General features: G+C 47.3%; 1 protein-coding gene across 1 annotated transcript in view; it reads right to left on the bottom strand.

Annotated features, from left to right (window-relative positions):
* The window catches only part of SLC39A14 (solute carrier family 39 member 14), a 40,449-nt gene extending 26,968 nt beyond the window's left edge, over nucleotides 1-13,481 (bottom strand). The window contains exon 1 of the mRNA XM_075343848.1: nucleotides 13,383-13,481. Within this exon, the coding sequence (XP_075199963.1) occupies nucleotides 13,383-13,481 (99 nt within the window). The remainder of the gene's footprint in view (nucleotides 1-13,382) is intronic.
* Nucleotides 13,482-17,039: the final 3,558 nt, after the last annotated feature.

Raw genomic sequence — 17,039 nt, forward strand, 5'->3', positions numbered from 1 at the left:
TAAGACATATTATTATTATTATTTATTTTTATAGCGCCATTTATTCCATGGTGCTTTACAGTGAAAGAGGGTATACGGACAACAATCATTAACAGACTGGTACAGGAGGAGAGAGGACCCTGCCCATGAGGGCTCACAGTCTACAGGGAATGGGTGATGGTACAATAGGTAAGGACAGAGCTGGTTGCGCAGTGGTGTACTGGACTGAGTGTTATTGTAGGTTGTAGGCTTGTTGGAAGAGATGGGTCTTGAGGTTCCTCTTGAAGCTTTCCACGGTAGGGGAGAGTCTGATATGCTGTGGTAGAGCGTTCCAGAGTATGTGGGAGGCACGGGAGAAATCTTGTACGCGATTGTGGGAAGAGGAGATAAGAGAGGAGCAGAGGAGATCTTGTGAGGATCTGAGGTTGTGTGCGGGTAGGTACGTATGTATGCAATGGATGTGTGTGCTGTCCAAGAAAAAAAATCGGGCAGCACATAGACCGTTCACACAGAGAGGACTGTAGCCTCATTATATACAGTCCCTTAGTATATAGTGTACTTTCTTGATATATATGTAGCGCCATCCTTAGTTACATAGTCTCCTCTTTTATTATGTATAATATCGTCCCTTATTACATAGCATCCTCTTTAGTTATGCATGTTGCCATCCCTTATTATATAGTGTCCTCTTATATCCATCACGGTCCATTATTATATAGGATTATCACTTATGTCTAGCACAGTCCCTTACATAGTATTGTTGTTATTCACAGCGCCCTCTCTATTACATAGTCCTCTCTTGTTAGATATAAAATGACTGTGGATGCAGCAGCATGTGACCAGTCCATCAGCCTCCTCCATTACAAAAGAAGCTTTACCATGTTTCATCAGCAGTCATGTCATTTTATATCTAACATGAAAAAATGCTAGGAAATAAAAGACAGGGCACTATAAATAACAAGAAAGGGACTATGAAAGGGACAGTGCTGTACATAACAAGAGAGAGCACTATTTAATAAGGGATGGTAATATACATAGTGAGAGGAGACTATATATACACACTGTGTGTAGATATATATATTATATATAAAAAATGATATATTACATAATCTGTAGATTTGTAGCCGTAGAAGGAGATGGGCCTAGATATATTCCTTGCACAGAGGACACAAGCAGTCACTGTCTGCCCCGAACTATATACCCCATCCTCTGAAAACAATGTGAAAGCTTTTTTTCACACGGTTTTGTATTGGAGCTGCATTTTCTCAGCCTGGCCACTGGTCTCGTGACCTGAAGTAACGCCACTTCACATTTATGTCTATGGTGCCTGTAATCAGGCTCGGAATTGTTGTAGCTGTAATATGCACAAGAAAATACAGTCCTGAGTTTTCCTGATTTATTTACCCAGAAGGTGTTCCCCCTGTGCTCTCATACTGTAAATACACATTAGTGGTAACACTCCTGGTCATCACAGTAATAACCTCTCCTTTTCATGATGGGCTGTTTGCACAGTTTGGCGCAGCAGATTTTCCTGCCTTAGGCTAAGTTCACATTTCCGCTAAAATCTATCAGTCACAATCCGCTGCTCTTGTAAACAGCGGAATCCGTTTAGCGGATTCCGCTGCTCCCATAGACTTGTATGAGCAGCGGATTGTGACTGATGATGCTGCGTTGCACCCTCCGCCCGACTGATCAGTCGTGGAACGACTGACCGCCGGGCGGGGGGAACGCAGCATGTAACGTTTTTTGAGCAGCGAGATCCGTCGGATTTCGCTGCGCATGCTCTCTGGCTCCCTGCACACGTCACCAGCTTTGGTTGGTTACCCGATATTTACCCTGGTTACGGTGCAAGGAGCCAGCGCTAAGCGGTGTAGGCCCGTAACCAAGGTAAATATCGGGTAACCAAGGTAAACATCGGGTGCTTTGCTGTTACCCGATATTTAGGCTGGTTACGTGTGCAGGGAGGCCGACACTTCCCCGCTCGGCCCCGCCCCCTCCCGCACTCCGCACATGTATGTACACACACACACACACACACACACACCTGTCCCCAGCCATGCAGACAAGCACTGACACCCTCGTCTGGCCCCGCCCCCTGCTCGGCTCCGCCCCCTCCCGCACTTTGCATGTGCACACACACACATACATACATACATACATACATACATACATGCACATACACACACTCACTCACACATACACTCACCTGTCCCCAGCCATGCAGACCGCAGCACTTCCACTGACATCCTCAGCGCCTGGCCCCGCCCCCCGCTTGGCTCTGCCCCCGAACTCCGCCCCCCGCACACAACGGAATCCGACAAAGAATTCTGTTCTTTGTCATCCGTTGTACAGCGTTGAACAGCGCATCAGTCACATGCGTCAAGCGACGCATGTGACTGATACAAATCAACGGAAATGTGAACTTAGCCTTACACAGATCTGATATTTGCCTTTTGCATGAAGTCCTCTTACTATATAAAAGTCTCTTTTCTCCTGCTCGGTGGCCCTCACTGGTCCGGTCATTATACTATAATTTCACTTTTCTCACTGGTTGTGGTTATGTTTGGACTAGGAGTTTGTGTTCCCTTCATGACCTTGGCTGTGCTGCCAATATCCTCAGACTTTAGCTCCATGACTGATTGCGCGCTGTGGGGAGGAGGCCCAAGGTCAGATAAGGCTCCACTCACAAGGCTCAATAAGTCTTGTGGACACATAATAAATAATTCATTAGGTCACAAAACTGTAGTGTGATTTAGGCAACTGTTACATGGTGGCTGAGACTCGGCAGCTAAAGATCGTTACAGTATGTGTTGCTGCTAAATCGCAGCTCAATGCAAGTGAATTAGTTTGTATTGTGATCCTTAGGCCCCTTTCACACGTCAGTGATTCTGGTACGTTTGTTCATTATAATGAATGGGTCTGCTCACACGTCAGTGATTTTTCACTGCACGTGTCTCCGTGCGGCGTACCCGCGTGTGCTTGATTGCCGCACGGAGACATGTCCATTTTTTTCTGGCATCACTGATGTCCCACGGACCACGCAGTGGTGTGGTCCATGAAACACGTGCCAGAAAAAAAACGTGCTTTTAAAATAAAAAACATTTTAACTCACCCGGCGTCCAGCGATGTCCTCTGCAGCCCGTTCTCCCTGCTGCTTCTAAGCCGGCTCATTATTGTCGCGCATATTCATTATGCGCGACACAGCCGACCCGGAAGCAGCTGCTGCAGGGGTCAGCGCCGGCCGGATGCTGCACCGCGGGAGCGATCAGCACCATGGAGAGCGGGAGCGGGCACAGGTGAGTTGATTACCAAGTGCAATCACGGGCCACGGAGAACGGAGCCCGGATTGCACTTAGACAACCCACGTGTGCCGTGATTCACGGCACACGCAGGGACATGTGCGTGTTTTACACGCCAGTGAAAAACGTCTGTGTTTTTCACTGACGTGTGAAACGGGCCTTAGGGTACCGCAACCATGCAAACTTTGATCTGCATCATGGTCAAAATCACTGTGTAGCTCCAGCTTTAAAGGGGTTGTCCAGTCTAACTCCACAGGTCTGCAGTCACTCTGTGTGTCACGCTATGTAACTGCAGACTTGTCATTCCTCACATTAAGTGCACTGTGAGGTTTCACCGATTTCAGAGCCGGCAATGACTGTCACATGGCAGGAAGTATATGATATACCATGTTTTTCCAAAAATAAGACCCTGTTTTATACTGTTTTTTTTTCCCCAAAAAAAAGCACTAGGGCTTATTTTTGGGAGTAGGGCTTATTTTTGAAGAAACATGGTTGGGGTAAGTTTCCCCCCCCAAAAAGCAGAGCCCCCACTTCCCAGGAGACTCATACTTTCCAGACCCCGGACGTCTGTGTGGCTACACGTCCTCCTGTGATCTTCAGGGGGCACTTCCAGCAGGTATGTGTGGCGCCCTGGACAAGCCAGGACGTCACAGGTACTGCAACAACACACCCTACACCCCGGTTAGGAACATCAAGGTCAGACACAAATCCTTGTTGCCTTCCTCCAGGGACTGATGTCCACACCAGGTGGGGGCGGAGCCAGGCGGTTGGCTCCACCCACCGAGGAGTTCACAGTCCTGGAGGCGGTAAAAGACAGAACAGTTTGAGGAGTTGTAGAGTGAGGAAGTAGTAGTGGAGTAACTGACTGGCCGTGTCCGGGTACGTGGCCCGGGCACCTGACAGCAAGGTTGGCAGACGGTGGTGACCGTCTGCAGGAGTGGCCGATTGACGCACAACCGTGAGGACTGGGGACGGGTGGTGGCCCGCCGTACCGAACCGGGGAGCGAAGAGACGACAGCACCATCCGGCAGGGCCTACGGACCCCGACCAGGCTAGGAGTCGCCGTAAACCGGTCAAATACGTCAGCGACGGGAACCTCCGGGGTTTCCCAGCAGTAAAGACCCGACTGAAGGCAACCGTCCAAACCGTGAGGGAGATAAAGCTACCGCCAGAGCTAGAGCTCCCAGGGCCAGAGCCTGTGGGCAAAGGAAGGGCTCCCTTAGCCAACATACTGCTGGGGAGCGGGCTATCAGTGGGAAGCCATTGGGGCCGAGACCGAACACCGGTGCAGGGAGAGACAGTTACCGCCAACCTACCGGGAGTGACCGCCGCAGCCGTCTATGGGACTCGTCCATCCAGCCGTTTGTTTTACCAGAGACTCCGTGTGCGTTACTGGCTGAGTAAGTACCACCGTGCCGTCTGGCACTGCGCTGCCCCGCGACCCTGCACCCGGCCAGGCCCCGCAACCCACCTTCCGACCTCCACCACCGGGCCCCGGGACCACCAAAAACCCCCTACCCACGGAGGGGAGAAAACATCTCAGCTGCTCCCTGCCAACGCTCCCAGGATCCCCGTACAGAGCAGCGGTGGTGTCCCAACCTCACCACAAACCGTGGGTGGCGTCACGGACAATATCCCTACACCCAAACCACCCCTTTGACTCACGGGCGAGGAGCGCCGCTCGAGTCCCCGGGATCCGGCCCACCGCTCGAGCCACCGACCGAGCGACCAGCAGCAGCAGCCAGACCCAAGCAGTGGGTGAGCGCAGCGTCCCCTCCCCGCCCGCGACATATGCGCCATGCTGCATGCCTTGCTTCTGGCCGACACACTCACATACATCAGATCGCACATGCACACACATCAGATCGCACACACATACTCACCACATCCGTCAAAAATGATTGCTTCCAGCCAGCGAGGAAAGATGGGACGCAGTGCAGTGGAACGCATGGGGGACCCAGTGGTGGAACACATTGATGCATTTCACTGCAGGTTAAATGCGTTCCACCGCACTGCGTCTCAGGATTTTCTGCCGGCCCAAAGAAATCAGTATTGCTGGATGTGGTGAGTGTGATCTGACAGTGATGTGTGATTGTGTGTGATTTGATGTTTGTGTGTGTGCGTGATGTGTCTTGTGTGTGTGCGCAAGCGCGATCTGGTGTGTGGGTGTGCATTTAAATGTGTGCGCAATCTGATGTGTATAGGGGTGCGATCACTACAGGGCCTTCCGCTCGGCGTCTGGCGAGTAGGACTGCGGGGTGTCAACTGTCTAAAATGAAGTGTCCTGCAGTATTTAACTTTTTTTAGCTGCATGGACACTTCATTATTGAACTGCAACTAGGGCTTATTTTCAGGGTAGAGTTTGTGGCACCCCTGAGGCTTCAGTCGCCGCAGAGTATTGCACCCAAATTTGGGTGTAATGCTAAACCTGGATCCTGAGGAGGTCAGTCCCGGTTTCACCACTTACACACTCAGATAAACACCAGGTTGCCCCTGTTCCCACTGGGGACTGGGCTAGGGTCGAGTAATAAAGGGGTTGCCTACAGAGAGGCATTTACAGGATGCCCTCATACAGGAGCCCCAGTCCCATTAGCTTAGGACCTGGGAGGAGGGAGGTGCAGCTAGCAGGGGGAGTCATGAGCCAACACAACAGTAGAAAGTTCGCCAGAAGGAGAAAAAAGGAGCAGACATGTCTCACAGGTGCTCCGGTGGGAGAAAGGAGAGTTAACACGGTTGCCATGGGGAGAGTGCATCTGCTCCCCTCGGAATCGGCGCCACTCAGGGCGGCAGGACCCTAGGGAAGATCATACTCCACATTCGTTTTCCAGAATCTGCCTGGATGGGAAAACTCTCAAGCTTCCCTGCCCACACAGTGCCCTAAAGCACAGTCCCAGAGAGGATCCGGGGTTTCGGTTAACGCCAGACCCCATAGCGGAACTGCAGCACCTGCATATACTACTCGTGAAAACCCGGGTCCCCAAGTAGCTTCAAGCCAGGGGATCCACTACACAGGAGCTTCAAGGAGGGAACCCACTGAACACCACACCGGACTGATCTCTGAAGGATTCGGGTTCGACGGAGCCCATCACAGCAAGTGACCGGCATTACCCGGGTGAGCGGCACTGCACAAAAAGGGAGGAAACAACCTGGAACCGTAGCCATAGACCCTGTCTCTTCATTCCCAGTATTGCCGCTCCGCGCTTCGGCGCCTGCCATTACTACTCCCGTCATCATCCTCCCCGGGGCCCACTCCACCTGTGGGAAGCGATACCAAGCCTGGATGCTACTATCATCCGCCCCGGAAGACAGTGACAGCAGCGGCGGCCGATTACCTGGCTGCATACCACAGGTGGCGTCAAGACATTCACCTCACTACTACATCCTACATCTCTCCCCTACCATGTTCTATATGCCTCGGGGCAATGGAGACAGGTTAGGCCGCCCGTGACAACGACAGTCGATGGCCCAGCAATGAGTAGGTTAAAACACCTGCCCCGTGGGGCGCTACACTTATATTTAACCCTTGCACCGAAAATGCTAAAAATCCCTGCTAGGGCTTATTTTTATGGGAGGGCTAATTTTTGGAAAAACACAGTACATACTCCCGGCCAGAATGCGACTAGGCTGTTTTAGCACACTCAAATGTATCAAGCAAGGCTACACCCATTTAGTTGGATTCTGGCTGGGAGTATGTATATCGCATACTCGCTGCCACATGACCATCGTTGCTGGCTCTGAAATCGTCAAAACCTCAAAGAGCACAAAATGTGAGGATTCACAAGTCTGCAGTTACATAGTGTGACTGCAAACTTGTAGATATTGACCGGACAATCAATTTAATGCTATATCCAACTAATTTTTATTGCTACCCTGCACCTAAAATTAAAAAACAAACTATCTGTTTTGTGTTTACAGCTCTCATGCAGACCTATGTGTCTCAATGGTTACAGACAACTAATCTTGTAGTCTGATCCTTCTACCTTTACATCTTACACTACTACCTCTTCTGCTTTTTCAAAAAGCAGATACAAGAGGGTTACATTACTGCAGATTTCCAGTGTGGAAGCAGTGAGGAAACAAGATGTGTGTTAATGGGATCTGAAAATCGTTCTATGAACAGACCAATAATTAAGTATTGCTGTTTCTGTTGATTTAATAACTATTAAAAAGAAAATAGTGCTTGCTCTGTGGTTGCCACGATTTCTTCCACTTGTTCTATGAATTGACATATAAGGACACATTGAGGTCACATGACTTAAAGCAGCCATGGTAATCCCAGAGCAAGCACAATACTCAAGTTTGCAAAAGTTAAGAAACAATCTTAAAAAATGGCATTTTTTTTTGTTTTATTTTTTGCTATGTTTAGTACACAACCACTTTGACATAAGACAAGACAGCATTAAATGGATCAAACTTAATGTCCTTTGCAGGATGGTTTTGCATTCACAATTATAGGTTTTTATGTACAGGCCAGTGACTCAAAGGAGATCCACATCAGACTTAAGGCTGCTTTACACGGTACGACCGATTGTGCAATTTCACAATCGATCGTACCCGCCCCCGTCCTTTTCGCATCACAGGCAAATCGCTGCCCGTGTCGCACAAAGTCGGTAACCCCCGTCACACGTACTTACCTCTCGTGCGACCTCGCTGTGGGCGGCGAACGTCCACTTCCTGGAGTGGGAGGGATGTTCGGCGTCACAGCGACGTCACACGGCCGCCGGCCAATGGAAGCGGAGGGGCGGAGATGAGCGGAACGTAAACATACCGCCCACCTCCTTCCTTCACATAGCCGGCGGCGGCCGCGTGACGCAGGTGAGCTGCTGTTCATCATTCCCGGGGTGTCACACGGAGCGGCGTGTGCTACCCTGGGAACGATGAACAATTAAATTAAACGATATTATGAAACCTAACGAGCAGTACACGACTCACGATTTGTGAGCGATACTGCATCGCTAGGAGGTGTCACACAGGCCGGAATCGCGAGCGATGCCGGATGTGCGTCACAAAAACCGTGACCCCGACGATCTATCGCACGATAGATCTTCTGGTGTAAACCAGACTTTAACCTTAAACTTAGTATCTATTGTTGTGTCTTTCACATTAAGGTCAGATACTTATCAAGATACTTCTTAGGGCGGCTTCTCACTTGCGAGTTTCTCGCAGTAGTGCAATGCGAGAAAATCTCGCATTGGAATCGGACACATGTTAGTGAATGATTCAGCTCTCATCTGCGTTTTTTTTTTCTCAGTCCAAATCGGACTGAGAAAAAAATTGCAGCATGCTGCTTTTTTGCGACTTTCTCATACCATTTTTCACAATGATTCCCTATGGAAGCGTGTTTAAAGAAGGATCACACACGCGAACCAGCGTTCCAATTTGCGAGTGTGGCAATAACTTCGCTCATTCATTATTCAACAGATGGATGTGACATCACATTTCCAAAGGTTAATTATCTGACACATGTGTAATCGAATTAATTTTGTTAAGATGTTGCAGGAAACATGCATCTCAATCTCATCACACACGCGAGTCAAATCATTAAATTATTCAAAACAAGCATAGCACTTGCGTTGCACTCTGACCTAACGTGAACAAATATCAGCCGAGTTTTTTCCAGCCTAGTCGGACCGATTTTACATGCATAGGTGTGTTTCCACCCTTATGGGAACAAGCGTTAACCTCTTTCTCCCTATCAGGACGAAGAGAATAAACCGCTGACAGCTCCCAATTGTGAAGCATCAGTACATCAGGTTGACTTGTGCAATCAGCATAAAAATGAATTAATCAAATAATGGTGCCATGCCCAACTTTGGTTTCACCACTACTAATGTTGCGCCCAGGGATATGAGGTACTCCGTTCCGGGCGGTATATGTGTTGGGAATGTCACGGTGGTGGCCGTTGCCCGGTTCCGTGCCCTGGGCCCTTTTTGTAATGGGGGTGTATTTACAGGGGATTTAGGTTAGTGTTCATATGTGACGCCACTTGCGGTGTTGTGGCTATAGGTATGGAGCCGCCGCTGCAGTATGTCACTTTTGGGGCTGGTGTTAATTGCAGAATGGATGGTAGACCCCCCCGCAAGCAGCGCCGGGCTCCAGAGGATGGGTGATGTGCCGGGCGTCGGAATAAGGTAGTCCACACAGAGGTATAATGCAACTGGTTTTTACTCACTGCTGGTTGGTGGTAACTGGTTACAAGAGGCCGGCTGGTTTCACCTCCAGGTCCCAGTTTAGTACTCTGGTATCCTCTTCCCCTGCACCTGTCTCTGGTAAATGGGTCCCCGTTGCGTAGAGCAACTGGGGGTCCCCGTCCGATGGTTTGTCCATTTCTGTCCGCCTGACTGTAGCATGAACCCTGTGGGGTTGGAGTCTCTGGTCCTGTGCCCGGTTCTCCCTTTGCTACTGAGTTTTCGGATTTTTAGGGTCAGCGAGGTCCTTGATGGTTCCCTCGCTGTGCAGGGGTTAACAGGTAGGATTGGAGCTCTTTCCTGTCCTAGGGTCCTGTACCCCGTCGGTGCCTAGTTCTGGGAGTACTCCACCGTACTTCACTGGCAACTACTCTCCTGGGTACCAGGTTACTGTTAACCCGAGTCAGAACGTCTCCTCATGTCCACCTTCACTCCTCTCCTCCTCTGACACACACTACACTCCACATTCTGCCCCTCCCATCTGGTCAACTAGTGGACTGGAGTGGCTCCATCTCTAGGCGGCCATCCATTGGTCCGACCCTAGCTATGTACCATTGTATGGGGGATTGTTGGAGAAAACTGGGAATACCTGGGTTTTTGTTGTTACTGGCACTGGTCTTCTGGGGCCCTAGGGCGTAGGCCCTGCATCCTTGTGGGGATGCAGAACCTTGTAGCATCCTGATGGCTTCAGGGGCGCTACACTAACTTCCTCCCATAAGGCATCATGCACAAGTCAGTGATTTTCTTGCACCAGAAATTCATCAATTGAATGTGTTTCATCTGCACTTTCCATCAACTTCGTCAGTTTTTGTCTGATGAAAAAAAAAAAATCTCCACCTTCTCCTATCAGTCCTTTCAAAACAGAAGGCGTTAGGATTTGGTCAGTATTTTGCATCAGTGATTTTGTGCAGAGATGGGTGAACCCAAACTGTAAAGGTCGGGGTCCGTACCAGACACAGAGGATCCACGCACAGACCCTGTGCAGGTTCAGCCATCCGGATAAAAAAAAATGAAAAAGGAAGCAAAATGGGGATTAAAGCAGAACAATTATACTTACAGAGTTTCCGTGCTGCTGTCACACTGCTTCCGGGTCCACTCATTAAATCTCATGAATATGTACTGCTTTCCCCGCCCACCCTCTGTGACAAGAGTCTGTGATTGGTTGCAGTCAAACTGCCAGCATGCCGGTGTCTGTGATTGGTTTCCCACACACTCGCTGCTTGAGTCCCCGAAGTGGAGTGTAAAAATAAATTAATTGGAAAAAAATGGCATAGTGTCCCCCGTATTTTGATACCCAGCACAAATAAAGCAGACAGCTGGAGGCTGCAGCACCTAGCTGTGTGTGTTATCTTGACTGTGTATGAAAATACAAGGAACCCCAGGTGGGGTCCCCCTCCAATTTTTAAATAAATAATTAACAAGAACTGGCGTGCAGTACTCTCTCAATTTGTATACCCAGCCAAAAATAAGACAGCTGGAAGCCGATATTCTGAGGCTGGGGAAGCCCATGGTTATTGGGCTCTGCCAAGCCTAAAAAGAGCGCATAGCCACCCCAGAATTGGTGTATTAATTAGATACGCCAATCCTGGCGCTTTACTCAACCCATCCCGATTGCCCTGAAGTGGTGGCAATTGGGGTGATAAGGGGTTTGTAAAAACAAAAAAAAAGCAAGCACACACCAGCAACGAAGCTCTGAATTAGTAATGGGTAGGGGTCTACCCCTACTAATCATGTCACTAATGGTAAATCAAAACACAAAAAAATCCTTTATTAAAAGAAAACAAACCCCCCCATCTTTCGCCAATTAACCCCCAAAACACCCCTGCAGCTCTAACGTAATCCAAACATGACGATCCGGGCTCTACTACATCTGAGGCTGCAGTGTGCGGTCACATTAAAAAACGCAACTGACTCCCTGGGGTTTCAGCTGTGGATTTTGAGGTGATTTAGTGGATTGGATGGGGATGCTGGGGCATGTTAGGGGTTGGGCCGCTCTTGCAGGACTTCTTTTCTTCTTCTGTACTTCCTCTTCCCTACTTTTCTCTGATCTTCTTGTATCTGATCTTGATCTCGTACTTTCACTCTCTGCCTTTCTTTCAGGTCAGTTTTTCTCAGTTATGAAGGTTTGCTGAATCAAGCCTTTTTGGTATTTTGGCCTTGTAAGGCTCAATCTTTTTAAATCAAATGTGATTATCCAGTTCTTAAGATATCCTTTTTAGGGATTATAGAATACCACAAATATTCGGCTTCGCGAATATCTGACGAATAGGTCGCCGTTATGCGAATATTCGATGCGCAATGTAAGTCTATGGGAAGGCCGAATACTTGTTATTCAAGTTTCCCATAGACTTACATTGCGCATCGAATATTCGAGAATAGTCGAATAGCGGCTATCTATTCGGCGAATATTCGCGGAGCCGAATATTTGTGGTATTCGATCATCCCTAATCCTTTTGTGTTATCACTTTGTTCATTGTGTATCCCAACAAACCAAAACCTGATTTGTTTTGTACATAACTTTGGAAGGTTTGTTTCTGTAATGATGAAAATAATAATAATAGCTACAATAAAATTCGATTTGAAAGAAAAGACGCAACTGAGCACTGTTGGGTCTGGGACACACTGACAGAACCAGAGCTGTGAGGTTATTGATGTCAGTGAGTTCACAGCTGACGGTTCCCACTCTACCCCAGCTGTAACGTCAATGTCGCATTACCGGCATAGGCTATGTGCGCATGTTGAGTATTTGGTTGCAGAAAAATGCACCAAAAAATGCGATACGGTTTTGATACATTTTTCTGCCACGTGATGCAGATTTGGGGCAGAACCCTGCACCAAATCTGCATCACCTGGCAGAAAAATGCACCAAAAACATGACGTGGTTTTAATGTGTTTTTGAAGTGTTTTTCTGCCAGGAAATGCAGATTTGAAGCAGAAATTTTTGCAACCAAATACTCAACTTGCACAGCTAGCCTAAACCAGTAATCCAGTATTAAGTTAACCTCAAGTGAGTTCATAAAATTTACCTGAGGTCACAGTTTGGGTACTGGTGGAACCGCCAGCTGTGCCTTCAGGTGAAATCACTGACGTCACCACTCTCACAGCTGCAGCTTTGTCAGTGTCCCTCATTCCGTAGTTATCGGTCATGTTTTCTAATGTGACTGCACACTGCAACCTCAGCTGGAGCAGAACTGGGATCATCGTGGAATGTCGTGGTATGGATTACGTCGGACCTGCAGGGGTGTTTTGAGTGTAATAAATTGGAGAGAGTAGCCTTTTTTTTTTTTAAATTAAAGGACTTTCTTTGTTTTGTGTTTATTTTGTCTTACACGATTACTAATTAGTAATTACAGCTGTCATTAACTCCTCATATTACCCTCACCAGGGCAATTGGGGTGAGCAGGGTAAAGCACCAGGATTGGCGCATCTAATGCATGTGCCAATTCTGGGGCAGCTGCAGAGTGCTAATTTTAGGCTATTGAGGGAAAAGTAACCATGGGCCTCCCTAGCCTCAGAATGCCAGCCCACAGCAGTTTGCTTCATCTTGGCTGGGTATCAAAATGTGGGGAGGAGGGGGGGGGACCATATGTCGTTTTTATAAATTATTTAAATAATTTAAAAAAAAAAGCCACTTGGGTCCCTCATATTTTGATATGATAAAAATTAATATTTGATATTTTAAAAAAAGACATCAACAAATTGGAGCAAGTTCAGAGAAGAGAGTGACCAGAATGGTGACCGGTCTGCAAACCATGTCCTATGAGTACATGTCCTATGAGTCCTATGCCTAAACCAGTAATCCAGTATTAAGTTAACCTCAAGTGAGTTCATAAAATTTACCTGAGGTCACAGTTTGGGTACTGGTGGAACCGCCAGCTGTGCCTTCAGGTGAAATCACTGACGTCACCACTCTCACAGCTGCAGCTTTGTCAGTGTCCCTCATTCCGTAGTTATCGGTCATATTTTCTAATGTGACCGCACACTGCAACCTCAGCTGGAGCAGAACTTGGATCATCGTGGAATGTCGTGGTATGGATTACGTCGGACCTGCAGGGGTGTTTTGAGAGTAATAAATTGGAGAGAGTAGCCTTTTTTTTTTTTAAATTAAAGGACTTTCTTTGTTTTGTGTTTATTTTGTCTTACACGATTACTAATTAGTAATCACAGCTGTCATTAACTCCTCATATTACCCTCACCAGGGCAATTGGGGTGAGCAGGGTAAAGCACCAGGATTGGCGCATCTAATGCATGTGCCAATTCTGGGGCAGCTGCAGAGTGCTAATTTTAGGCTATTGAGGGAAAAGTAACCATGGGCCTCCCTAGCCTCAGAATGCCAGCCCACAGCAGTTTGCTTCATCTTGGCTGGGTATCAAAATGTGGGGAGGAGGGGGGGGACCATATGTCGTTTTTATAAATTATTTAAATAATTTAAAAAAAAAAGCCACTTGGGTCCCTCATATTTTGATATGATAAAAATTAATATTTGATATTTTAAAAAAAGACATCAACAAATTGGAGCAAGTTCAGAGAAGAGAGTGACCAGAATGGTGACCGGTCTGCAAACCATGTCCTATGAGGAACGGTTACAGGATTTAGGATTGTTTAGCTTGCAAATGAGAAGACTGAGAGGAGACCTAATGGCGATCTACAAATATCTTAAAGGCGGTCACACGGTAGAGGGATCAGTTTTATTCTCATTTTCACAAGGAAAGACTAGAAGCAATGGGAAGAAACTGATGGGGAGGAGACACAGATTAGATATTAGAAAAAACTTTTTGACAGTGAGGATGATCAATGAGTGGAACAGGCTGCCACGAGAGGTGATGAGTTCTCCTTCAATGGAAGTCTTTAAAAAGAGGTTGGACGGACATCTGTCTGGGATGATTTAGTGAATCCTGCTTTGAGCAGGGGGTTGGACTAGATGACCCAGGAGGTCCATTCCAACTCTAACATTCTATGATTCTATAATACACAGCCAAGACAACACACGTGCATTTGGTATCAAAATACAGGGGACGCTACGCCATTTTTTTCAATTTTTTATTTTTACACTCCACTTGGGACCCAGACAGCTAGTGTGAAGGCAACCAATAACAGACGTCAGCAGTCTGAATGCAACTGATCACAGATGCTGGCACAAAGGAGGTGCCGGGGAAGCAGTGAATATTCATGAGATTTAATGAGCGGATCTAGAAGCAGTGTGACACCGCGCAGAAACTCGATTAGTTTAATTGTTCTAATTTTGTTGCCCCCTAGCTGTTACTAAAACCATTTTATAAGACTTAAATTCAGGTCCCTTAGAATTATATGGGGTTCAGCGTCCTGGTCAAGTCCGGCTCGGAACCAGACTGTTCCCTGACCAGACCTGGCCTTATTGTGAAAGACAATAGTGGATACCGTATCTTATGTGAACCTCCACTGTTGAATTACTAACCTGTGTAAAACCTGATCTTGTCAATACTGTTTAACCTCTTAAGGATGAGGCAATTTTTTTTCGTCTTTGCGCTTTGTTTTTTTTTCCCTTCCCTTATTTTAAGAGCCATAACTTCCTTTTTATTTTTCTGTTGATATAGCTGTGTGAGGACTTGTTTTTTTGTGGGATGAGTTGTACTTGTACTGCCCCCGTGGGAGCAGCCGAGCTACTCGGATCCGGGTTCGCTGTGGCTCGAGGGTCTCCGGACCCGGGGTCGTGCGGCAACTCAAATGAAGGAGGTATTTACAGGGGAGTTGATATATATAGTTGGTGACGCCACCTGTGGTGTACAGTAATTTGGGGAGTACCGCCACTGCCGTTGGGAGTACCCGGGGTGATGAAGTGGGGCAGCAAGGTGTCGTAGCCCTCCACAGGTAGGGGGAATGTCCCGGGACTCAGTGTGGGGGATGCTGTGGGATGCAGGGGTCACTCTTGTACTCAGTCAATAAGCAGACGCTGACAACCGGGTAAACCAACTCTCTGGGTGCCGCTGAGGGGAGCTCGTCCGGGTCCCGTCCCTTATAGTGTTGCCTGGTGATCCGTGACCTGCCTCCTGGCACTAAGTGTAACTTCAACGTGGTGGCCTAGTAGTATGGAACTTGCCGGGTCCCGCACCCCACTATGGCTAAGTGTGGGAGCTTGCTATCAGGGCTCAGGGGATTTTCTGGATCGTTTTGGATTGGAAAGTCCTATCCTCCTCGTTGCGCTAATGCCCAGATTCTGGAACGGGTGGGAACAGATCATAAAGGCTCCATTCTCCTCAGGTTAATTGTCGGGTTGCCTGAAGCTACTCCCCGACCTAGGATCCGTGTACCCCGTCGTTCTTTCGGTCCCAGACCGGTGATAGTGCTTGGTTGCCGGCTGTCCTCCTGGGACTTGGAATACTGCACATAAGGGCAGTTTGCGCAGTACCCTGTGACGACCTGATAGTCCGGGGCGTCACGTACTTTTGAATGACACCCTTCATTTGATCATATGATGGAATGGTAAGCAGGAACCAAAATTCCAAGTGTGGCAAAATAGCAAAAAAAAAAAAAGTCAAATTCTTTTTTTTTCTTTTTTTACAGCGTTCATTTTACCATAAAACTGAGTTAACAGTATAATTCTCTAGTCAGTACAATTATGTAGATAAATAAAACAAAAACTATACATGTTTGTTAACTGGTGAAAAAAAATCTCAAATTTTGAAGACGAAAAAAAAAAGAAAAAAATCTTGCTTATGTCTCGACTAGAGATGGGCGGACCAAGAATCTGTGTTCATATCAAACACAGACTTTACAAAATAAAAAAAAAAAAAAAAAAGGTTCGGATGCATTACGAATAATCACCACTTGCATGAGCATCACTGTGCTCAAGTACGCTCTGTGCTCAGCCCAGCGTGAGCCGCTTGCAGTGTTTGAACGGCTCGTACTGGTGGTAACAAAAGTGTGATCGGATGTAGTGTGCACTCCCTCCCCCCCCCCCCCAAAAAAAAAAATGGAAAACCCCTGTTCACCCTCCCCTGAAAGTGATCTGTTTATGGCTGGCTTCATGTGGGCAGAGACCCAAACTGCCCAATTAGTGACTTCCATTCGGGTTCAGATCAAGTCTGGGTCCTGAACTGATCTTAATTTAAAGTTCGGCTGAACCCACCAAACTTCTACGGGCCCGCTCATCCCTAGTCACAACTTTGAAGATTTTTCTCGTTACGCTGTTTACCAATCAGATTAACTTATTTTATATTTTGATGGATCGGCCTTTTACGAATGTGGCAATATCAAATATGTGTATTTTCTTAATTTTTAATGTGGTAAAAAGGGATCACCCCCTTTTTACCACATTAAAAATTAAATAAATACACAAAGCTTATATTTAAAACTTTCTTTCTACTTTGTACTGCATGTAATAGTTCCATTTGGGGACTTGAACCTGCAACAGTCTGATCACTTGTTCTATATACAGCAATGTCACGGAATTGCTGTATATAGATGAAATTACATTATCCTATGAACACAGGCCGTGGGCTAGTTTTCACTGAATACCCGTCATGACAGGCACGGGAGTCATCAGCTGACCCCTGGGTTTCATGATAACACATCGACATCCTGAAATAGCAACACG

The sequence above is a fragment of the Anomaloglossus baeobatrachus genome, chromosome 4, assembly GCF_048569485.1.
Source record: "Anomaloglossus baeobatrachus isolate aAnoBae1 chromosome 4, aAnoBae1.hap1, whole genome shotgun sequence".
Lineage (NCBI taxonomy): Eukaryota > Metazoa > Chordata > Amphibia > Anura > Aromobatidae > Anomaloglossus > Anomaloglossus baeobatrachus.